This window comes from Telopea speciosissima, chromosome 6, assembly GCF_018873765.1.
Source record: "Telopea speciosissima isolate NSW1024214 ecotype Mountain lineage chromosome 6, Tspe_v1, whole genome shotgun sequence".
Lineage (NCBI taxonomy): Eukaryota > Viridiplantae > Streptophyta > Magnoliopsida > Proteales > Proteaceae > Telopea > Telopea speciosissima.
In genome coordinates this window covers 34578656-34604969 of record NC_057921.1, presented here as the reverse complement: position 1 = coordinate 34604969, position 26314 = coordinate 34578656, and the positions used below count along the sequence as shown (strand labels likewise).

The 26314-nt window shown below is 40.3% G+C and overlaps 1 protein-coding gene across 1 annotated transcript in view; it reads left to right on the top strand.

The window, feature by feature from the left end:
* The window catches only part of LOC122664737 (probable acyl-activating enzyme 17, peroxisomal), a 99009-nt gene extending 74522 nt beyond the window's left edge, over positions 1-24487 (top strand). Inside the window, exons 8-14 of the mRNA XM_043860702.1 lie at positions 12408-12628; positions 19256-19350; positions 19518-19734; positions 23385-23510; positions 23594-23692; positions 23779-23991; positions 24091-24487. Coding sequence (XP_043716637.1) covers positions 12408-12628; positions 19256-19350; positions 19518-19734; positions 23385-23510; positions 23594-23692; positions 23779-23991; positions 24091-24201 — 1082 coding nt within the window. The 3' untranslated portion in view covers positions 24202-24487. The remainder of the gene's footprint in view (positions 1-12407; positions 12629-19255; positions 19351-19517; positions 19735-23384; positions 23511-23593; positions 23693-23778; positions 23992-24090) is intronic.
* Positions 24488-26314: the final 1827 nt, after the last annotated feature.

The window sequence follows — 26314 nt, the reverse complement described above, 5'->3', positions numbered from 1 at the left end:
TTCAGCTGCAAACCATTGTTTATCAAACCTCCTACATATTCTAACTTGGTATCAGAGCAAGCTTTGAGAGTCGACCTAGCTCTTCTGCTTCCGTACTTCTCTTTGGAACCCTAGAAAGGTAAAAGGTTCCATAGAGACCATACCATGTAAAATATCTTACATAGAATCGTTGAGTATGGTCTAAACTTCAAAGCCTTGATGAATGGAGGGAGTTCTTTGCCTGGTGGTATGGTTTGAAGCCCTAGAGGTTGATCCCAAGTGCTGCCAAAGTTACTGTCAGCCTTCCCTCCCCTTGTTTCGATTCTGCCTTTTTGGCAGATTAGTTTGCTTTGGGGCTTGGCTCTTTTGAGTCGCCAAGAGGTCCCCTTACAAGCCCCCAAGGGCTCATTTGGTGAAGGGAGCAGATTAGAGAGCACTGCTCTCATCTTCGATGTTGCACATGTACTGCCGGCAGTATTTTTTTCTTCCTTGTTGAAGCTCTCCCTTGAAGTTGTGATGTTTTGAATGATTGTTAGCTACCGAGAATGGAAGATTCACTCTTTGGTATGACTTTGGATGCTATGGATTGCTCCTTTTTGGGTATTGGAATTGTTAACTTGTTTTTCAATAAGTGTTTGCTGCTGGTTTGCTTGCTGTCTGCCTTTTTTTTTTTTATTTTTTTTTTTTGTGTGTGGTTGGGTTGAGGTTCCTCCCCATTTGTGTAAGACTCTATATTGAGTTTCTTTGAAGTGTTTGGCATTATGTCCACGATGTCTGGGAATGACTCCACTGTTAGTGGATCTTTGGGAGCTTCTAGTGGCAGCTTAGGTGGTGCTCTCCTTACCATGTGCTTCTTTGATAACCCCAACACCCAGCTTTCCATTGTAAAGCCTAACAATACCAACTACTTGGATTGGTCTCGGTCCATGAAGTTGTCCCTGCGTAATAGGGAAAAGTTGGGATATATAACTAGGTCTATCAAGGCACCTACTACAACTGATTCAAGCTACCTCAAGTGGGAGACTGAGAACTCCACTGTTATGACCTGGCTGATATTCTCCATGAAACCTGAGATAGGTAGGAGATTTATGAGTAAGGAAACTGCAAAAGATATCTGGGACAGTGTCTCCAAGGTTTTTGATAGAGTTGGTGATGCGGCAAAGGTGTATCAAATCCTCCAAAAAATCATCCATATTAAACAAGGTGATAGGAGCATATCTGACTACTACAACACTGTTATCAGCTTGTGGGAGGAATATGATCACTATAGCAATCTCCAAGTGTTCAATTCTGATGGTGAGGCCAAGGTCTACAAGAAACAAGAAAAAGAAAGGATCCTTATTTTGCTTGGTGGTCTTAACCTAGAATATGAGCCTCTTCGCTTGCAAATCTTAGGGAGATCTCCTTTTCCATCTCTGGATGAAGTGTGTAGGTACTTACAAAGTGAGGAAACTAGAAGAGGATCTATGGACACTGCTCCCTCATTGGAGAGATCTGCATTTGTTTCTATTTCCTAGAGAGGTGGAGGGAGAGGCCAAGGCCAAACCTGGGAGAACATCGAGATAGTTTTAAATGTGACCATTGTGGAAAGTTGGGGCACACTAAGGATAGGTGTTGGGCTCTTCATGGGCAGCCTCCTAGTGTGCGTGGTGGATCATCTGGTACCCGAAGTAGTAAGACAGGGGGAGATAGAGCCTACTATGTGATAGCTGATACTGAGTCACCTGCCCTACAGCCTGATCCTGATTCCCTCTCCAGAGAGGATATTGCAGCACTAAGTCGGATGATGTCCCGAGTTGGTCATTCTTCTACGGTTCATGCAGAGTCGGATTCATCCTCAGCCTTACAGGCCCTACATCTGTCCCCTCTATTGCTCTTACTTGGGTCATTGATTCTGGTGCCACAGATCATATGACTGGTATGTCTTAGTTTTATGACTCTTATTCTATTTGCTCTGCTAGAGATAAGGTTAGAGTTGCCGATGGTTCTCTTTCCTCTATCTCTGGTAAGGGTAATGTTTGGGTTACTTTTTCTATTTCTCTTGATTCTGTCCTTCATGTTCCTAATTTTGCCACTAACCTACTATCTGTAAGTCATCTAACCAAATCCTTGTACTATTGTGTCACTTTCTTTCCATCTCATTGTCTCTTTTAGGATTTGGTAATGAAGAGGGTTATTGGCAGTGGATGTGAGGAGAAAGGACTCTACTTGCTTGAGTCCTAGACATCTGTCTTGCCTATTTTGCCTGCTACTCAGTCCTATGTTTGTGGCCAGACTGACAGGAGTACTATGGATCTGTGATGCTTTGGCATCAACGTTTAGGCCACCCATCTTTTGTTGTTATGAGGAAACAGTTACCTCATTTGTTTATTTTTTTTTCTTCTCATGTTTTTCAGTGTGAACCATGTATTTTGCTGAACATTGTGGTATATCTTATCCCTATCGTGGTAATAGATCCACTGTTCCTTTTAATATTGTGCATTTTGATGTTTGGGGATCAGCTCCCACTACCTCTTTGCTTGGATATCGGTATTTTGTTTCCTTTGTTGATGACTATTCCCGGACTACTGGGACTTTTTTTATGAAACAAAAGAGTGATGTTTATGTTGCTTTCAAGAACTTCTATCAGTTGATTTTTACTCAATTTGGTACCCTCATCCAAATAGTTCGTTTTGATAATTGGGGGGGGGGGGGGGGGAGTACATGTATGGGGGGCTCCAACTGTTTTTCATTGATAATGGTATTATCCACCAAATTGCCTGTGTTGATACACCTCAACAGAATGGAGTGGCTGAGAGAAAAAACCACCATCTGTTAGAGGTCACCAGGAGTCTTCTTTTTGGATGCATGTCCCCAAGACCTTTGGTGTGATGTTCTTCTTGTTGCTGCCTTTCTTATTAATCGGATGCCAACTCTGCTTCTTGGCTCCAAATCCCCTCTGGGAACTCTTCTTCCTCAAACATCTGCCTTCCCTCTTCCTCCCAAGGTATTTGGGTGTGTCTGCTATATCAATAAATCTGCTAGGACTAAGCTTGACCCATGTAAATAAAACCAGATTTAATGGAGAAGATGGAGATGAAGAAGAAGAGAAGTGGCTGTAATCCTTTGGGGAGAACTATCGAATGAAATTGTTCTACCCTCTTCACCAATATTATTAATAATAGGGTAGAGCTAACACACAAGAGAAATTCCCAAACTACCCCTGACTAACAACTCTAATCTTTTAGTTACTGTTCACGAGAACAGTGTATTGTACTGTTCATGATACTGTTCACGTGAATAGTATATGGTACTGTTCACGACACTGTTCACGTGAACAGTATCCAAAGCACATTAACACTCCCCCTTAAGCTGGAGCATAGATGTTAATCATGCCCAGCTTGTTACAAATATAATCAATTCTCACACTTCCCAAGGACTTAGTAAATATATTAGCAAGTTGCTCCCCTGTACGAACATGTTGTGGAGCAATAAAACCTTTTTATAGTTTCTCTCGAACAAAATGGCAATCGACCTCCATATGCTTCGTCCTCTCATGAAACACAGGATTGGAAGCTATATGGATAGTAGCTTGATTATCACACCACAACTATATAGGTAACTCCTTCGTAAATTTCAACTCAATCAACGACTACTTCATCCACATCAGCTCGCAAGTGACCTGTGCTATAGCCCGATACTCTGCCTGTGCACTAGATCTTGCTACTACTGGCTGTTTCTTGCTCTTCCAGGACACCAAATTTCCCCCCACAAAGACACAATACCCAGTGGTAGACCTCCTATCCACAGGAGAACCAGCCCAATCAGCATCACAAAATCCCTCAACACGTCCATGACCATGATCAGTGTAGAGTAGACCACGACCTGGAGCTTTCTTGAGGTATCTCAGAATTCGAATCACAGCATCCCAATGTAACGTCCTGGGAGAGGACAGAAATTGACTTACTACACTAACCGGAAAGGCAATATCCGGTCGAGTCACAGTGAGATAATTTAATTTTCTAGCAAGTCTTCTATATTTTTTCGGATCATCAAGAGCATCACCACTATCAGCTGTCAACTTCAAATTTGGGTCCATTGGAGTATCCAAAGGTTTAGACCCAAGCATACTTGTTTCGGAAAGCAGGTCAAGAACATATCTCCTTTGGGAGAGAGAAATACCTTTACTAGACTGAGCTACCTCAACTCCAAGATCGTACTTCAACTTACCAAGATCCTTGGTCTGAAATTTACACTGCAAATGTAACTTAAGCTGCTTAATGCCTTCAACATCATCACTAGTGATGACTATATCATCTATATATACCACCAAAAATATCCTGCCAGCCTTGCTATGCCGATAGAACACCGAATGATCACTGCCACATCGAGTCATCCCAAATTCCAGAACAACATTTGAAAATCTCCCAAACTAGGCCCTGGGAGATTGTTTCAAACCATACAACGACTTCTTAAGTTTGCACACTAAACCAGACTCCCCTGGAGCAACAAATCCAGGAGGTTGCTCCATATAAACCTCCTCATGGAGATCACCATGAAGAAAAGCATTCTTCACGTCCAACTGAAAAAGAGGCCAATGATGGGATGCGGCAAGAGAGATCAAAAGACGAACAGATGCAAGCTTGGCAACAAGGGAAAAGGTATCAAGATAATCAACTCCATAAACCTGTGTATAACCCTTGGCAACTAAGCGTGCCTTCAAACGAGCCAAAGAACCATCAGGGTTCACTTTAACCACATATACCCACTGACAACCAACAACCTTCTTACCAGCAGGTAACGGTACCAAGTCCCAAGTGTGATTTTCAGCCAAGGCAGCCAATTCCTCCTCCATAGCTATCCTCCAGCCAGAGTGGGATTATGCCTCTGAAACAGACTTAGGGGTAGGATAAGACTCAATAGTAGAGAGACAAGCAGTAAAGTTAGCAGATAAGCCTGTATAAGAAACAAAATGAGACAAAGGATGTTGAGTACAACTACGAACACCCTTACGAAGAGCAATGGGAATATCAAGATCAGAAGAAGGAATACTTAATTGAGGAGTAGGATCCACAGGCGAAGTTGAAGTTGGAGGATCAGTAGAGACCGGGGGTGTTGTATCATCTCGAGGACGCCAAACAAATGTAAACCGAATAGGAGGATGGGCAGGCCGAACAGGAGGAGGTGGAGGCGGAGGTGGCAGAGACAGAGCAACAGCCGGTTGACCATGGGAAATAGTACGTTGCACCACATATAAAGGAAGATCCTCATCCAACTCCGAGGAAACAAAAGATGTATCATCATAAGCAATGGACTCAAAAAAGTTAACATCAGCAGAGACAAAGTACTTTCAAAGAACTGGTGAATAACACCGATAACCTTTTTGAGTGCGTGAATAACCCAAGAAAATACATTTAATAGCCCGGGGATCTAATTTGGACAGACCTGGACGATGGTCACGGATAAAGCAAGCACACCCAAAAATTCTAGGTGGTAAAACAAAGAGAGGTTCAGTAGGAAATAAAAGAGAATGAGGAATCCCACCCTGTAACACAGAACATGGCATACGATTTATAAGGAAACAGGCAGTCAAGACAGCATCAGCCCAAAAGATTTTCGGTACTTTCATCTCAAAAAGAATTGAACGGGTCACTTCCATTAAATGTCTATTCTTCCGTTCAGGTACACCATTTTGTTGGGGTGTATCTGAACAAGAAGACTGGTGCAACATGCCACGGTCAGCCATAAAAGAATTAAATGGAGCAGAAAAATATTCAAGGGCATTATCACTACGTAAAACACAAATATTCTTATTAAATTGAGTCTGAATTTCAGTAACAAATGCACAAAAAATGGCAAACAGCTTAGAACGACTTTTCATTAAATAAATCCAGGTGACTCGAGAATAGTCATCAACAAAAGTAACAAAATATGTAAATCCCATCTTAGAAGTAACAGGCCAAGGCCCCCATCCATCAGAATGCACTAAAGAAAAAGGGTACGCAGACCGTTTATTGACTCTGGGGGGATAACTCACACGGTGGAGCTTTCCAAGCTGACATGACTCACACTCTAAACTAGAAAGGGAACTAAAACGAGGATCCAACTTCTATAAACTCTGCAAAGACGGATGGCCCAGCCGACAATGAACTTGGTGTGGAGACAAAACACTGGAATAAGCAACTGAAGGAGAGTCTTCAAGATGATACAACCCCCCTTGCTCACGTCCCCTACCAAGCATCTTCTTCGTCATAAGATCCTGAAAAAACACAGGAATCAGGATAAAAGGTCATTGAACACTTGTAGGCTTTAGTAATTTTACTAACAAAAAGCAGGTTACAAGGGAAGTCAGGTAAATGGAGAACAGAAGACAAGGACAAGGACTTAGTTGGGTTGACAGTACCCGTGCTAGTGACTTTGGCAAGGGAACCATCAGCCAATGTAACACTAGACTCTGAAGACCGAAAGGAAGAAAAATTACCTGACACACTAGACATATGATCAGAAGCACCTGAATCAATGATCCAGGGACGAGAAGTGGAGAAACACGCAGTGGCATTACCTGTCTGGGCAAAAGTAGCCGTGGAGGAAGATGTAGAAGGCCGAGAAATCTGAAACTGTGTGAACTGAGCATAATCCTCATCAGATAACCTTACCAACTTACCCTCAGAAGGTGTAGCAGGAGACTCGGTACTAGTTGCTGGATTAGCATACTGCTGTTGCGGTGGCTTCCCATGAAGTTTCCAACAAAAGCATTGGATGTGTCCTGGTCGACCACCGTGATTACAAGTCTTCACAGAACCAGAATTTTCACCACCATTACCACTACCACTGCCTCTTCCACCTCCACGGCCAGCTATACCACCACCACGGCCCCCATTACGTCCACCATTACCTCTCCCTTGACTAGAAGCAACAAGGGCAGAGCTCTCACCAAGAGCAGCTGCTGGTTCATGGGATTTGTCACGAGAAACATGAAGAACGCGAGAAAAAGTTTCTGCAAGTGAGGCAATTTTATCTCCTCCAAGAATAGTGGAGCGTACTGAGTCATATTCCTGGCCCAGTCCTCCCAAAAATCCCATGACCACAAGTTGTTCACGTTGATCTTGCATCTGTTTCACATCCGAACTAATGGGCAGCAATGCATTTAACTCTTCGAACATTCGTTTATAATCGGCAAAATATTGGGTCAACGGACGTCCCTTCCTATCAGCACGATAGAACTCCTGTGACAGCTCATATATACGGGATAGATTATTCTGTCCAGAATACAAAACATGTAAGTAATCCCATAACTCCTTCACAGTATCTATGTGAGTCACTAGGTCAACAATCTGTGAATCCATACTATTCAACATCTGTCCCAGAATGCATGCATCTACAATTTCCCACGCTTCATCATCCTTTCGTTTGGCCTTTGTAAGATATTTCTGTTGGCCACGACCAGTCAAAACAACCCACACAATTTTCTTCCATTGCTGGAAATTACTTACCCCTTCCAATCTCTTCTCTGTAATAGATTTGGAAGAGCCCGAAACAACCTCAGAGATAAAACCTTTAGAATCTTCAATTGGGTCACCCATCTCGATCAAGCAAACCGATGCAGAAATTCACCAACAACTAATAAAAACTGAGCAAAAGTGATGAACCAGCAAGCAAACACGATTGCCAACAGCCAACGAAAAATTCAGAGATCGATTTTAGAACAAAAAATTGATGCAATCTCAATATCCAGCAACGATCGATTCAAGGAAAACCTTACAAAGAACCTTCAAACCACCAAAAAGAAGAACTGAAATCGAAAAAATAATCACCTCCCAAAACCCTGAATCGATATCAAGCAATCACCACAAAATCGAGACTAGGTTCCTTTATATAATCATGAACCAGTCTCAGCAAAATCCACCAAAACGAAGCATAGGGTGCTGCAGCCCCTTCAAACTGTGGTCACGAAAACCTTCAAACGTGAAGCCTTCAAAATCGCATCACTGTCTTGATCAATTTGAGAGTAATCGAGTAGGTCCTAGGATGTAGAATCGACTCCTAAGATCCTAGCTTTGATACCATGTAAATAAAATCAGATTTAATGGAGAAGATGGAGAGGAAGAAGATGAAGAAGAGAAGTGGCTGTAATCCTTTGGGGAGAACTATCGAATGAAATTGTTCTCCCCTCTTCACCAATATTATTAATAATAGGGTAGAGCTAACACACAAGAGAAATTCCCAAACTACCCCTGACTAACAACTCTCATCTTCTAGTTACTGTTCATGTGAACAGTGTACGGTACTATTCACGACACTGTTCATGTGAACAGTACCCAAAGCACATTAACAACCCCAAGGCACTCAAATGTATTTTCCTTGGATATTCTTCCTCCACCAAGGGATATAAGTGCTACCATCCCTCTTCTCGAAGGCGCTTCCTCTCCAAAGATGTCACCTTCTTTGAGTCTATACCCTACTTTACTGCTTCTCATCAACATCCTCTTCAAGGGAAGAATAGTTGGAATGAAGAGAATGCTGATATCCCTTTCCTCCCACCTCTGCCTACTTCCTCATTTGTGTTTGATATTGGGAAATCTAAAGAAGGGGCTGTTGTTGGAAGTGGTTCTGGTAATGGAAAAGATTACTACATTCAGTACAAAAAAGGTGAATGCTTGAAGAGTAAAGGGAAGAAGACCTGCCAATTGTCCTCTTTGGAGCCACATCCTGAGCTCCATCCTCCTTAGTCAGGTGATCTTCCTTCTGATTTAGATCTCCCAATTGCTACTAGAAAGGGAAAAAGAGCTTGCACTAATCCTATTACATAGTTTGTTTCCTATGATGCTATCTCCCCTACAGGTCTTGCCTGTACCACTGCTCTCTCAGTTGCCACTATTCCCAAGAATCTTACTAAGGCTATATCTGCCCCGAAATGGAAGAAGGCCATGTCAGAAGAAATGATGGCTCTTGAGAAGAATGGTACATGGACTTTTGTTGATCTCCCCAGGGGGAGAGTTCCAGTTGGATGCAGGTGGGTCTATACAATCAAGTACCGATCAGATGGTACAATGGACAGATATAAAGCTCGGTTGGTAGCGAAAGGGTACAGTTAACTTTATGGCATTGATTATCAAGAGACTTTTGCTCCTATGGCCAAGCACAACTCAATCAGAGTCCTCCTATCTGTGGCAGCCAACAAAGAGTTACCATTATATCAATTAGATGTGAAGAATGCTTTTCTTCATGGTGGTCTGGAAGAGGTGTATATACAACCTCCACTTGGCTTCAAGTCTCCTTCAGCAAAAGAGAAAGTGTGCCTCCTCAAGAAGGCACTTTATGGTCTCAAATAGTCTCCCAAGGCTTAGTTTGAGCGGTTTCGACAGGCCATTCTAAAGAATGGATATTCCCAGAGTCTGGCCTACCACACCTTGTTTATCCGGAGATGAAATGGTACAGTCACTGCTCTTATTGTTTATGTTGATGATATTTTTGTAACTGGGAATGTCAAAGATGAGATAAAGAGATTGAAATCTTATCTGGCCGAACAGTTTGAAATTAAGGATCTAGGACTTCTGAAGTATTTCTTGGGAATTGAAGTATCAAGGTCAAAGAGGGGGATCAATATTTGCCAGCGGAAGTTTGTTCTGGACCTATTGAAAGAGACAGAAATGTTGGGATGCAAACCAGCCAACTCCCCAATTGATCCGAATCACAAACTCATTGAAGACTGTGGTTCTCCTCTTATAGATGTAGGGAAATACCAGAGGTTGGATGGGAAATTGATCTATCTTTCCTTGACTCGGTTAGACATCAGTTATCCAGTTGAAGTTGTGAGTTAGTTTATGCATGCTCCCAAAAGTGGACACCTAGATGTTGTCTATCGCATCATCAGTTACTTGAAATCCTCTCCAGGAAAAGGCCTCCTATATGCAGACATAGTCATATGAGGATAGAGGGCTACACTGATGCAGATTGGGCTGGTTCTGTTTTTGACAGACGATCTACATCCGGTTACTGTACCCTTGTGGATGGCAATCTTGTTACACGGAGAAGTAAGAAACAACCAGTTGTTGCTAGATCCAGCGAGGATTCTGAATTTTGGCCCATGGCTCATGGGGTGTGTGAACTCATTTGGTTGAAGTGATTGGTTCAAGAATTGGGGTTCGACTATGAGGGACCTATGCGGCTTTATTGTGACAAGAAGGCTGCTATAAGTATTGCTCATAACCCCGTGCAACATGACCAAACAAAACACATTGAAGTTGATAGGCACTTCATTAAAGAGAAGCTGGATTCAGGTCGTATTTGTACTCCATTTGTGCAGACCGGTGATCAACTGGTAGTCATTTTCACTAAGGGTCTTATCCCTAACCAGTTTAGTACTCTTCTATACAAGCTGGGAATGTATGACATTTAGTCTCCAGCTTGAGGGGGAGTGTTAGAGTTTATGTGTTAGGGGTATATTTGTCTCTGTTTCTATTATAAGTCAGAGTTGTAATTTGACCTTTCTTTCTCTTTTTATCTTTTACCTCCTCAGGGCATCCTTTGTAATTCCAAAAGAATTATCAGTGAAGTAAATAGGTGTTATGAGATATTGCTCCCTAACTCACGATTCTCTCATCTCTCTTCTCTTCTTCCTTTCTTCTTCCTTGTTCAGCTGCAAACCATTGTTTATCAAACCTCCTACATATTCTAACTAAAACATGGTGCAAGACCATGGGGGGGTTAAAGAACACCCTAGGGCGATCCAAATGAGCCTAATTTCAGCTGCAATACTGGCCAAACAAAGGAGAAAAAAATATACCAAAACAGGCTGGCGGTAACGTGGTAGTTGCTGGAGTTGTTTGAGGTGGGCTCCAAATGCTTATTTCTTCAAATAAGATGTTCTTTTGGTGTCTTCATGGTCTTCATTCATGCTCCTTGCAAGATTTCTTCAAACACTTCACATAAGAATCCCTTCCTTGGAACCCCTTTGTAACCTAGGGTTCCAAAGAGAGATGAAGGAACAAGAAGATAACTCGACTCTCAAACCAACAAAGTGTGCTCTGATACCAAGTTGGAAGTTAAAGAATGTAAAGAAAAAGGAGAAAGATGGAGGAAGAAGGTTGATGAAGATAGAGAAGAAAAGAAGATGGTGGGACTTTATGTATTAGCATAGTACTAAATCTCATCTCGGAAGGCCATTTTGGCCAGACTGAAATTTCACCAAAACATTGTTTTTTTTTTCTAGGAGTTTTGCTTGGCCATTTTGGGGTGCAAAATGCCAAAATGAGCGAAATACTGAAACAAAATGACCGAAATCTTGACGAAACGGTGCATTTTTTAGACCGAAATTTCTGAAATATTGCATTTTTTCTCTTAGACCTACCATCTCGTCTCGGACCCATCGAAATTTCAGTGAGATTTTGAACTGTATGTTAGAGAGTTGTCTTTACCACACTTATATTACTTCAAATAAGATGAAAGGAATTACATACACCTCCCTAGGGAGGTAAAAGGTAAAAAAGAGAAATTACAATATAAGGCAACTAGGCAACAAACTAGTTCCTAAAGTACCATTATTGCATACACTCAAACATAAGGAAGAAGAAGAAGAAGAAGAAGCAGAAGAAGAAGAAGAAGAATGGAAGAAATCGAGGAAGGACTAGGGGGAGAGGATGTATGCCAACCATGGTTTGAGGAATCGATATTGGTGGAGACTGATACCAATTCCTGGCCGATCCGTGTCAGTGGATCGTTACGGACAAGGGTAAAAATGTAAAAAACCTAATTGTTTTTTATGAAAACAGGGGTAAACCTGACCAATCTAGACCGATATGGACCGATTACTAAAACCCTGATGCCAACAACAAGCTCGCACGATACAACGACTCTTTGCTAATCTCTAATTCATTCAATTTCATTCTATTCTCTTCTCTGCATTGTATTACATCAATATAAAGAAAACTACCTTACATGATAATAGAATCCCAAGTAAAATGGAAACTAAACAATCTAGGCAACATCTCAAATAAAGAAACTACCAAAATATTTCCTACATAATCCTTCCACCCAAATAAAATAAATTAAGCAATATTACATCTTATGTCAACTGCCAACCCCCTTTGGACTGGAAAAACGGGATTGGGCCGGTTGCATCTCGGCTTAGGTCTCTAAAGAGGGTCATTTCAGTCCAGCCAGGCTAAGGCAACTGCGTCATAAAGACTGTATTCTAGATCTTTGCACATCAATCCTAGTGTACTATAAAAAAATGGGCCGTACCCAGTACACAAGGCTCCCGCGTTTCGCAGGGTCTGGGAGAGGTAGATGGTAGGCAGCCTTACCCCCTTCACGTAGAGGCTGATTCCCAGGACTCGAAACCGTGCCACTGCGCTGGCGGTAACAAGAACCTGAAAATAAATGCTAGTTTATTGTGGGGAACCTTGGTTATAGTTCCAATGTAACAGTATCCTTTTCCTGGTGTGTAGGTGAACCAAAGGCAATCCCATGGACACATGCGTCTCCTCTCAAGGCTGCTGCTGATGCGTGGTGCCACCTGGATATTCGTAAAGGTGATGTTGTTGCTTGGCCTACTAATCTTGGCTGGATGATGGGTCCTTGGCTTGTTTATGCTTCCTTGTTGAATGGGGCTTCCATGGCTTTATATCATGGTTCCCCACTTGGTGCTGGTTTTGCGAAATTTGTACAGGTAGCAATTTCTTTTCTTATTGTTAATGTACTCTTAATTTTTGTTTCTGTTTGACCTTCTACGGAAGGAGCACTATGGTGATGATTGCAATACGAAGTTTTTTCAGTCGTTTTCAATGGGCAGCCAGCTGATGTACTCGTAGATGTGGGGTAAATACCAATCAGTTGGCAGCCTCTTAATTCTAAATTTGATGCACAAAATGCATATAAGATAAAGAATAAAAATATGCTTATGCTTGGAGCTTAACTTTATTCCTCTTAATTTACCTGCTAGACTTTGTGCCTTTTTTTCTATCTCTCTGGTACCTTGGGACCTTGGGAGTGTCATATTGATTTTGGTTATACCCTTTTACTCTCCTGCTCACTGTACAATCTCTCTTATGTGATGGGATAACATGATTTTATCCTTATCCCCTTCGTCCCCTCTTAGGTGCACGATACTTCCCCGATGGCATCTTTATTACTCCCTCTCATCTCATCTCTTGATGATTTTGTTAGGAACACCAATTTCAACAGCTACGCAGCCTCTGCACCTGCCCTCTGGTGATTTGGGTTGTCCTCCATTTCTTTATTTTCTTTTCTGGCGGTCTATCTCTCTTCTTGCAATGCTCTAGCAACCTCCCATCCCTCCAGCATCTATTTCATCCCCAAAGGTCTATGATGAGTTCTAGTAAATCAAAATAATATTTTAAGAAGAACAGAAACAACCACAGGACAGAATTGCAGTGTTCCTAGCTTAGGTAGCAATAGGGCAGAACCGCAGAACATAGAAGATACAATAAATCACAAACCACTAACCAGCCATGTGGATGGGGCTCAAAATCTGGTTAAAGGATGGCCTAAGACTGCTGATCTTGCGTTTAAAATATCTTCACAAACCAATGGTGGCAAGTTGAGTAGTGTAGGTGGAGAGAAAATAGAAACTAAGATGAACACTAAATTAGTAAGAGAAACTTGAATAACTTCAGATCAGCAATACTGACTCCAAATTCAGGTCGATGGAAGATATGGTAGGAAGGAATATACTCACCAAGTTTGCTCTTAATCAATGGGTTGAAGGTGCTGTACAGAAGAACCAACTTGAAAACAAAATAGAAAGAGAAACCAGAACCGCAACCTGCTGTACCTGGGCAGAGCTGACAGCGGCTGTTGATCAAATATGGAAGACTCCTTAGAGGTGGTATTGGAAGGACTGATGTGCACTTTTCAAACAGAAGTTCAAATGGCAGCAGAAATCTCCCACGACAGCAAGGGGTATGCAGGAAAAATTGAAGAATAAAGGAAAAAAGAAGGGGATATGACCAGGGTATCACCACCTCTGTCCTGTGAATGGATTCACCACCAATTATTCCTTAGCTTCATCACCAAGGGAGCTGCTGTATGACCACAGTAGCAAGCATTCTTCAAAGAAGAACACAAGAGAATAGCCAAAAATCGTGGCCTGTAGAGGCCCTTGCCTGTATTAATGATGCTGTTCCAGCCTTTGCTGCTGTCCATCGTGACGGCAGGAAGTCGATCATAATGGAATATTCACCCTCATTCCTCCATCTCTGCCCCGCTTCCATGTGGGCAGAGACCCCTGTAGAGAATGAAGAGGGGCCAAGGATCTTCCTCTCAACAGTGCTTCTCGAGGCTCCACTCTACCACCCCCCCCCAGAATAAGTAAGGTCCCGTTAGCCATAAATTTAGTAGTATATGTTACAAGAATGGTAAGGCTTTGCTACTAAGTAGCTTACAATTCAATAAAATATTGACTTTCTAGAAGATCTAGAGCTAAAACACAAAAAGGAAAGAAATAAAACCAAAATTGAAACTCCTTGGTTGCTAATATCTTAGCAACTAAATCTATTACAAAAAAAAAAAATAATAATATAGATAGCTACTTAGCAGATATACTGGCACACATTGTCTCCACACTAGGGTCCACATATGCCTTTTAGAAACTGAACCAAGCCCACCATGCAACGGTAGAATTAGGCCAACAACCATGGGTCACTGTTGGGCTGCCTATTCCCAAGTCATCACTGTTGGGCCACCTTGCACTTGTCCTGGTACTGCTTGAGCTCTACATCAGTCTTTCCATTCACAGAGAGGATTAATCCATTTGGGACCAACGTTTAAAGTATTGGTATTAGGTATCATATTGGAAGTGTGAGTTAAGAAACGTATCGCATCAAAGAGACGCAGGATACACTAAAGATACGCATAGAAATGGTCAAGAAACACATGGAAATGCTTAGGATACATGCAAAATGCAGTTTTGAAGTATAACACCATAAATAACTTATTTATGATCCGATTATAGGACGTAGGGTGGTGAGGTGGTCAAACCCAATATCCTCCATGCGACAGATCATTTAGGGCCCAAATTCTGTGTACAAGTATACCCCATGATACCTTGATTTACCTATCAGTTTTATACTCAATCAAAGTTGGCCATGTGTAGTAATGTAACTATTAAAATAAGTACTTGGGGCCATAGTTCAAAAACTCGTTTTGTTTCGGTCGAAATTTCGAATATTTTGAGTATTTCGGTCGAGTTGAAACGAAATGCAACATCGAATTGAAAAAATGCATTATTTTGAAAATTTTGGTCGGAAATTTCAGTCATCTCATTTCGGAAATTTTGGAAATCTCGGTCATTTTGGCATTTTACACCCACAAAAGGCCAACCAAAACTTGTAGAAAAATACCATATTTTGACGATGACGGTTTCTTGGAAATTTCGGTCAGACCGAAACACCGAAACAAAACGTGATTTTAAACCTAGCTTAGGGCCAAAAATATTAGATTTTGGGTGGCAGTTTAAACCCGTGATCCATGAGTTTATCTCCAAGGGATGTTAATCAGTTGATCAGTTGATACCAATTTCAAGGGCTCAAAAAATCCCAATCTAAGGCCAAGTGGGTGTGCTGGTGCACTGATCCCCTTACGCATGAGCACATATAGGACCGAACCCTTATAATTTATAAGTATCTCAATTGAGTGGTGAAGGTTAAAAAACAGAAAGGCTCTCTTCATCCTTGCAAGTTGTGACATTGTTGCTGCCACCTCCCGTGGTCGCTGCCGTCTCGCCGTCGTGGTCGTTGCCACTGCTCGTCTTGGCCGCAGGTTAATTTTCTTCCAGTCTGATGGCTTTGGCTGCTACCATTGCTGCTGCTCCACCTTCTTCTTCCTCCTCCACCTGTTTCTGGTTTATGTTTTGCAAGTTTTTCAGGCTAGTGTCGATGGTATCCTCAAGTACCGATGGGTGTCGTATTGTATCTTCCAGTTCAATATGGTATGAGACCTTTTATAGGAATACATAGCGTATCATGTAGGTGTTGTATCAATGCCTACTGATTCCGATACATATCAGTTGATACGATACCTACTGATACTTAAAACCCTGCTTGGGTGGAGATTCAGATTTGAGGTTTACGATTTCATGAATAAGGTAAAGATTTAAAGTGGCTGGCAAAGAGGACAAGAGATGAGGAAGATGACTACTTTCACAGTTTAAGGTTTCAAGGCAGGAGAAGATATTGGAGAGGGAGAAGATGATCAATCCTGGTTCATTGTTCATTGCCTTAAATGATCACTTTTGCCCTTGAGTTGAGGTACTACAGATAGGGGTGGCAATGGATCAGATTGTGTTGAAGACATGAATATAACACAAACTGAAAATTAAATGGGTCATCCTAAAGACCTGAACATGACGAAAACAAAAAAAGGGTACCTACTAATGCAGACACGACATGACTAATGAATGGGTTGTATTACACAACATGATTAAGGAATGGGTGGTGTTCGGTTTGACAAGAAATGACAGGAGACAATACGAAGTGATCTGAAATTGAATGGCATGGAACAACATAAAAAATGATATAATGATTACACGGGTTATTTTTGGTTATTGGGTTTGACACAAAATGACCCCTTTTTTGTATCATTTGTCTGCTGAACTGAAATTGATCCCAGCCCAAAACTACTCAACCTGAACTGGAATTTTACAGGTCGGGTTCATGTCAGGTTGGCATGTTCTGTCAGGAATTGCCACCCCTAGCTGCAGTGAATAAATGATGGGTAAATAAAGTCATTACAAGAATGAACAACCAAAGTTCAAGAGAGATGTCATTTAGAGAGACCCAGACCCTTTATTGATGCAGATTGAAATTAGAAAACAAAAGGAAGCGTAGCCTATGGTGGGCCTGGGTTATTCTTGGACCAGTTCTTGGGCCAAAGTAGACTTAAACCAGACCTTACCATTTGGTTTTCTGGTCCAGGGAAGCAGCCATTCATGGGAATTTATTAGAAGACTGTCAATCAATGAATTCCAGTGCAGCTTGTGTGGGAGATCTTCTTGTGGGGCCCAGCTGTTGAAGTTGTGATTGCTCGTGGGTCAGATTTCTATATTTTAGGATCTTATTCAATTGAAGACGTGGGGTCATAGTTTAGTTATTATTTGTGTCTTTTAGTCAAGGTTCGAGGTCTCGGTATCTCGGCTGGTTTCGGTCAGCCCAAAAACAGAGTTGTCTTGGTAACTTGCCAAGTTCTCGGCTGAGTTAATGTTTTTTTTTTTTTACAAATTTCGTCCCTTGGTTTCGGGGCCATATGACCTAATTAGGTCATGGAACTTGCAAGATTGCCTATTTTAGACCCCTATAAACATGGTGGAACCCTTAGGTTTTCAAAAATGACACCCAAAATGGTAGTTTGACTTAGGACCCTACGTTGGTAGTGTACGCTGTATATATATATTAATATGACCTATTACACACAATCTTTAGTATTAGAACACATAATTCAAGTAGAACAACTTAAATAAGCAACAGGAATGAAAGACATAAAATTATGAACCATTTCATAAATCATTCAGCTAACATTGTTTATTATATAGTCAAATATATTTTGGGTCAACATTTAATATTACAAGCCAACAACTACCAAGTACCAAGCCACCCCTATCCCTATGTGCTCATTCTAATATTGAATGAGTGCCGGGCCTTCAAGTTCAAATTTCCTCCAAGGAAGGTTGTTGGGCAGCAAATCTCCTCCAAATGTTCTGGAGCATCAAATCCAAGTGTTCCAAGCTTTTTTTGGTAAGATTTGGAGCAAATAAGTGATTTAGAGCTGTTTTCTTCACAAATTGGCGAAACAATTCATTTTACCAAGTATAGGTCGAAATTTTGACCGAGAAAAGTCGAAACATGGTATTTATATAACTGACTTTGTGTCATGTTGGCAAAATAACAAAATTTCGGCGGAGCTTTTGCACTATTGTTGACTCGTGGCACGTCTTGTATCAGAACATGGAAAAACCAAGTTTTTTACCGAGATCTCGGCAAGACCTCGAACCTTGCTTTTAGTGTAATCAGATTAGGTTACTATATAAATCGAGTAGGAGTCTTTTTAAGTTTCATGGTCTGATTAGGAAATCTCCATCCAGCACACGTATGGAGCTTTCCCACTCAGATTTTCTTTATTTCGTTATGAGACAGTAATCTGATAGGTTATTAGATTTTTAAAACCAATCGTATTCTGTATCCTTTCAGCTTTATTTATATGTAAGGCCATAAGCCCTACTGGTCGATTAATTTGAATAAAATTGGCTTGAAGCCCCAAATCTGTGAAATTCAGATTTCCGTGACTGTGAGATGCAATTCTGCAAGGAGGGATGCTTTGCAAGGTCAGTGGGATGCTGATCCAGGCTTGGGTGAGAAGCTCAAGTCATATCTTCTTCTTCTACTATATTTCTTCCTTTAATTTCCTGAAACTACAGTTGAGTTCTGATTTAATCCTCAATCAATTACTGCTTCTGATCTGCTGTTGATCTTCAATTTTGCTGGAGTAATCTGTGGGTAATATAACAGTGGTAACAAGGGATTTATCAGTATCATGAGAATCAGATTTCTCCGCAGAATTATATTCGGGGGATACTCTGTTGTAGGGCTCTCCTGCTCTGTTTTGGAATATATCATTCTACAGAATCTGGTCATCAGATCTGTCTGTACTATTGTGGAGTTATTCACTATTGGGGTGTGATAATCAACCAAGGTTTGATCACCATCAGACCTGATCTGTAGATATCTGGGTACCTAGCATTTAGGATCCAAAGTTTCTAGTTTCTGAAACAGATCCGTAGACAAGAATCCAGCTGTTGGATTCCCTTGAGTTTATAAGTTTTGTACATCTTGTTGAAGGGCCAGAAAGCCAGCTTGATCTGAGTTGTGGATTTTGAAATATTAATTTTCTTTATAATATTGTCTCTATTGGTCTCTGCAATCCTTCCTGTTGGGAAAAATCTAAGACCTATTTTTTTTGTTAAACCTCACTCCGTTATTTATATAATACTACAGGAGTACAGGTCTTTTCACCAGATTTACATGCCCTAACTAAAAGAGTCATCAAGGAAATTTGGAACTCAACCTTTAATATTTTCAATAGCATTTGCACTTCTTTTCCAATTATTCAAATTCCATACAGAATGAATTTTTATTCAAGAAAACATGCTAAGAAACTTGGAGACTATCTTATTCATTCATTTCTACATAGTCACTTATTCATCTTGTATTCTACTGAGATTTTATGACACCTTATTATCCATTTAATCCTTAATTTCTTTGAATCTCTTCTGCACTGTCTGTAGGATGCTAAAGTAACAATGCTGGGAGTGGTTCCAAGCATTGTTAGAACATGGAAAAATACCAATTGCACAGCTGGCTTTGACTGGTCTTCCATTCGGTAAGTCAACCTAACAATCATTTCTTTTCCATTAACCTGGAAGTGTGTGGTTGCTGATGTAAGTGCATAGATATCTTTATGCTTGATCAATAAAATTGCATGAGAATTGTGGATATGGCTTCTTAAAGTGATTGATAAAATCTATGCTCATGTTTGAAATCTCATAGATGCTTTAGCTCCACTGGGGAGGCATCCAACATAGACGAGTACCTATGGCTGATGGGAAGAGCATTTTACAAACCTGTCATTGAGTACTGTGGCGGTACCGAGCTTGGTGGTGGATTTGTTTCGGGTTCATTGTTGCAGCCTCAGTCTTTGGCTGCATTTAGTACACCTGTTATGGGTTGCACCCTTTTTATCCTTGGCAATGATGGAAATCCTATTGTAAGTATTGTGGATATGCTTATCAAGTTGTCTAAAATGTGCAGCTAGGCTGGTATACTTCCAATTTTGAACTGCAAATTTTTATGAACATTCATTTTGTCACACCCCGGCTCGGTTCATAAGGGCCAAGTGTGACTAGATGTCTCTGACATCCAACCAATCCCCAAGGATTGCAAATGCAGTACCCTATTTACAATAATTATCACAATACAGAATTTAAACGCAGCGGAAGCAATTTAAATACTAGCGATAATGGCAATAATAGAGAAGTCTAAGTGATAATGCATTTATATATACAAAACTGAAGTTTGAGTTACATTGAAAGATTTACACAGTAACCCAAAACAAAAAGATACAAGATCTATATAAAGTTAAGTATACAAAAGTGTTTTATAAAACAAAAGAGTGGGGAGATAGCTTGGACTGTCAGACATAGTCAAGAGAAGGCATAGTCGTCACACGAGCACGAGACATCGTGCTCCACAAGAAGCGGAGTCTCAACTCTAAGAGTAGTAGGAGGATCCTGAGCGAATGAAGCTCTCACAGATATACCGGCAACAGTAGCAGAATCATCTGAAAAATAAGGTTAACCACAGGGGTGAGCTCCACTGAGCCCAGCAAGGGAAACACGCAAGCAGATGCATATAGTTCATGATGAATGACTTAAATCTAAGTATGCTTCTAACAACAGTACTGTAAATCTAAGTATGCTTCTAACAACAGTACTAAGTCTCATGAGGTATAAGTGCTACTGTAGTAGGTATGATATCCTCGGTCCCGGAAACACATAACCAGATGTCGGTCACCCAAGCGATACCACTCTACCACGGTGGGGACCCGCCAGTTCTGGAATGAACACATCGGACCCTAGCGAACCCCCAATGATAACCCTATTCTTTATTCCCATCCTAGTATGAACACATCGGACCTACCACGGTTATCCAACACCTCAACCCCTGTTGGTAAGGGTCATAGCAAGGGTCATAGCACTGGGTTCATGCCAATCCTAACCATATGTAACTAACATGATGGCAAATGAATTTTATTAGATAATTAAGCAATTTTATCAGTAACATCACCATAAATCATAAATTTTAAGAACAAGTAATCAATGCAATTGCAACATGGATACGCAACCTAAAATCATGTACATCAAATGCAAAGAAGTTAAAGCTAATAAAAATACATGATTAGAGTTATTAGAATAATGCATGATATGGCAGCCACAACAAAACAGAAATTAAATATCATAAACACATCAAAATTAAAGTCAAATTCCCGTACCTCAAGTTGTAGAACAAACTGGACAACAGAGAAACCAAACTCAAACACAGACTTCACCAGAGAGAGGGTAAACAACCCTATTTAGACATTAAATAATATAAATTAGACATAGAAGAAACCCTAGGTCAAACCCCTAGCAATTAGGTTCAAAACCATCATAAAATAGTGAATCGGATTCAGGATCTGATCCAACCGGTCAACCGGATTCAGACCTGCAACTCCATCCGGTCCATAAAATAGAATGGGTTTTTGAGTTGTATAGTCATGGATCCTCACATACACAACCCCAATTTGAAGAAAAGAAGTCTAGGGGAAGAGGGAAACCATAAATTGGGTTGTTTGATCCCAAATGTATTTGGAATTTGGGGATTACCCGTCTATTTGTTAGGCTATCTAAGTCTTGGGCTGAATATAGTTGTAAACTCGAAAGATTGAAGGGGAAGGGAGGAATTTAAGTTAAAAACAGAAATTAGGTTTAGGTTCCTACCTGAATATGGAGTAGAAATGGTATGGCAGCTCCTAATTGCAAGCTCCAACTATGATCCCCAAATGCTAGGCTCCAAGCTCCAAGCCCTTCTCCTTCCTTTCTCTTCTTTTTCTTTCTTTCCTTTGGAGCTCCTAAGCTGAAATCGAATTCTGTTCTGGTGTAAAATGAATCCTAAGACTAAGTATTGTATATATAGTAAGCCTTGACTAGAGGCTATTTGGTTCAGTCCATAGAGAAGTAGTTTGATAAAAGTGTTTTTCCTAAACTAATTCTCATAGAATTAACTTACTAAATCACCTATTTTTAAGTCATATTAGTGATGTCATGTGGCATAAGCGGGAATCTAGTTGGGGTAAACTGCGGGAAGTTGGATTTCGCACTGGGGATGTGGGTCCCATAAGAAAAAATTACCGTTCTGCCCCTACAATGCTATTTAAGTAGAAATACAATATATATACATACAAAATGGAATTCTCACCCATAATTCAGCCTAGAATAGAGTGAGGTTCGCAGGCTATAAATCTAGCATGCCAAGCTTATGTGTTGTCCTCCGCTAGACACCTCAGACTCATTAGAGACTAAGTTAGTTGGCTGTTCGAAATGCCAATATAGGCGGGTCACGAGATTGGTCTGAATTTTCAACTGAGACAGCCCACAATATAAAGGCTAGCATGGGCATTGAACCAGAACCCGAAATCACACAGGTTCCGAAAATTCAAATTTATTGCGGGTTTCACACATTTACTATATGCATCGCCTTTTAGAGCATAATCCCAAATCCTCTCATTTTGCTAAACTCATAAAGGGTTCAAAATCTGACCATTGATATAAACTGAAATTGTGGATCCCTGTGCAAATGGATATGTTATTTTTCCATTGAATGCTTCCAGCTCAGTCTTAGCTGTAGGAATGTCAGTTCAACAATTATTTACTAGTGTCATTGATGAAAATTGTGCCCCATTTATGCAACAAAATACAAAGAAAATGATTTAACGCACATCACCAGGTTGCATAATGTCTTTTTCATGGTCCTGTAAAGAGAAGGGTCTCTTGTGGCCCACCTAGTTGCACCATGTGGCAGGATGATGTGTCAATTTTGACCATTGAATGAACAAGGCGTAATCTGGATTCGCCATGTCTCAAATTTGAGAGTCAAAATCAATTATATACCTCCCCCCCCCCCCCTGCCCTGTTTGCATGCACCCTCGCTGTAGTCCATGGCTTGTGCACCACTGCACCCTCTGTAGTCCTGGATCTTCAAAGCTTTATTTTCCCACTTGGCCAATTCCAATTGGCTGAAACTTGGCATGTGACAAAAGGGAACCTTGAGGCCTAGTTCTGCAAAAAATTTGAGGCCCATCCTCAACATACATCTGATAGATATTTTGGGCCAACCAGGAAACATTCACCTTGTCCCTCTATCATTTACTTTTCCAAGAAGTTGCCATTTGGGTCAGAGGCACGATGCTTCTCCCACACTGGCAAATTCATAACCTGTCTTTGTAGGATACTGACAAAATATTCCTTTCAGGCAGAAAATTTTTATCCCCCCCCCCCCCCAACCCGGGGAGTTGCAGCAAGGATGTTACTAAATTATTAGACGACTGCAGTAGAGAAAAATACTTAAATTTGTTTTGAATGCTTTTTAATGGATTTTGAACTTTCTTGCTGCATTTTCATTTTCTTCTGATACATCACTATAATATTATGTCTAGTCAAGGCAGAATACTATAATATGCTACACTGCTTTACAAGAATTGAATTACTAGGTTTTGGCAGAATATTTTTGGTTGACATTGGTTTGTGTGTTTAACTTGGATCATATTGTAACATAAATTAATGAATTATACAAGTTAAATTAACTTCCTCTTAATTGTAGCCACTAGACAAACCAGGAATTGGTGAGCTGGCTCTTGGTCCTGTCATGCTTGGAGCTTCACATGTGCTACTTAATGCAGATCATTATGATGTCTACTTCAGAGGAATGCCTATCTGGAATGGGAAGGTAAACATTTCTTCTTCTTCATCTCCACACAAAATGAGGTTTCATTTAATAGTTGAAGTTCCACTAAAGATTTCCTGTTGTAGGTTCTCCGGAGGCATGGGGATGAGTTTGAGCGAACATCTGGGGGTTACTATCGGGCACACGGTCGTGCAGATGATACAATGAATCTTGGTGGCATCAAGGCCTGCATCTAAGCAATCGGACTTGTTCTTTTCTGTCAAAATAGTACTTGAAAATTGATGTAATTTTTTACTATTGATTCATGCAGGTAAGTTCCATTGAGATAGAGCGTATATGTAACGGAGTTGATGATTCTGTGCTTGAGACTGCAGCCATTGGGGTGCCACCTTTAGGAGGTGGGCCTGAGCAGTTGGTCATTGCTGTTGTTTTCAAGGATCCAAATAATGCAATGCCCAAATTGGATCAATTAAAAATGTCATTCAATTCATCACTGCAGAGAAGACTGAATCCTTTGTTCAAGGTAAAGAGTTTTGATTTTTGACAAGGTAGCATAAAAACTGAAGCTGTTGCAATTTTATGTATGCATGTATATATTGACCTTAGGTTGTGATACATTTAGGTTTCAAGTATTGTGCCTGTTCCATCTCTTCCAAGGACAGCCTCAAATAAGGTCATGAGAAGAGTTTTGCGGAAGCAATTTTCCCAGCTCAAAAAAGGTGCTAAATTATGATAGAAAATATTCCTACAATTCTTGACTAGGCCCTTGGACTCAAAATATGTTGTCATTTTGTTATCTACCTTGTCAAATAAATATGTAAGGCCTGATTTATTCTCCAAATATCTGCACCGCCTTGCCCTCGGGTAATAAAAGAGAGTTTTCGTGTATGATGTTATGCATTTATGCTTGCAGAACCTGTCTCTTATTGTCAACCTGTAGGTCTTCAGTTTATTTCCAGAAAAATGCTTTGGATGAAGGAAAAATATATAATTTTGTGAAATATAATACCATTTAATTCTTGTATATAATGGAAAGAAAGGTCTTGATAATCTTTGTGCCATCAGATAAATAGTTCTTCTGGTATATGTTTGTAAGTAAAGATCATGACAACCGAAGGAATTGTCATTGGGAAGTAAAAGAATGTCATCTCCAATAGAGTTCTGCATTTATCAAAGAGAAGTTTTGAACATGAACTCAATAAACGCAGTCAGTGGTTCAACAGTAATTTGACTATTTGATAGAATTTGAAGCCCAGGGAAGCAAATAAAGAATTATGAGCCCATCACTATTTGGTTCTGAGAAGGCAACCTAAAAGATTGTCTATATCAGAAATTTACTGTATCAGATGATTTTTAAATGTCTGATCATGTGTATCCATTGTAGCCTTTTGAAGATTTAAGGCATTATCTATTAAATCTCTATTTGAAGCTGCAACATATTACTTTAAATCAGATTTCTCAACATCCGCTATGAGAATAATTTGGATTTATGTGAAATATAATGCAGAACTCTTAATAATGGTGGTCTTTGTGCTCTAGGATTTATTTGATGTGGATTCAGTTTTGGGGAGAGGATTTTTAAGTATGTTAGGAGCAGTAAAAGTTTACCAAATTAATTTGGAGACTAAAATGCATGAACAGGACATGGTTATGCTCCAAAGGAACATCCACAAAGAAAATCACCATCAAATTAATCCAACAATTGGATTTAGTAATTAGCACCTCTGAATTATTTAGTTGGTTATCATGCTAGTTTCATGCACTTGATTAGAGGGCCTTAGTTTGAACCTGGCGTAGACATTAAATATTGAGTATTTCTAGAGCAAGGATATAGAATTTGGTGCTGACCTAGGTTTCGACCAGCCAAAAACTGAAACTTGGTCAAAAATGGCCGAAACTAGGTCGGAACCTGGTATATTTTTTGGTAAAACTCACATGTGATGGGCTGGTCAAAACTGCCAAAATTGGTTAAAATTGGTCGATACTATAGAAATTTTCAAAATAGTGTCGAAACTTGATATTTTTTAAAACTCCCCTAAGGTTTCGTCTCGGTCAGCGGCAAAACCAAGTTGTCTCGGTCGAAACCTTCAGTTTCAACTGAGATTTGTTTCCATGTTCTAGAGTGATGCATACCCTTAGAATTGAATGGAAAATTTTGTTTGAGAAATATGAGGTGGATTACTGTCAAGACTATACATGATAGAATCAGAACTAAATGCATTTGCAGGAAGCTAGGGTTAATTACTTAATATCAACAGTCGACAAGATGAGGTAAAGTTAATTATTACGGTTTGTGGAAACTAGATTTACTTTGAAATTTTGTTTTCAGTGCCCAGTGTTCTTAGTTACAGATCTGTAGACAAGGTGTGTTCCTATGTCAGAATAGAACACAAGCATACATCAATTAGTATACCAGCAAAAATTATGATTTCACTGCTGCCCTACCTCTGATCACTCGTGTCATGTTAGAATAGCTTTGATCCTCAATTCCTCACTGTCTATCCGCTATTAACAACTCTGGGAATCCCATGAAGGCTAAGACTGGAGCTTTGTGGAATCCAGTTAAGTAGAGAGTTAGAGTGAAACAAAACAGCTTGTAAATTTTCGGTAAAAAGATTGAGTCTCCCAACTGATGGAACTAATGATTCATTGTATTGATCTTGCATTACAGTAAAGCGAGGAGATCTAATAAAACCTAATGATCAGTTGGATTTACAAAGATAGAAGATGGATACATATAAAATACTTCCAAATATATCTCGACTAAAATGGGCTACCGAATATTGGTTGACTACTACATTAGGTAACCCAATATTGTCAATACACCCCTCAAGTTGAGGATCCAA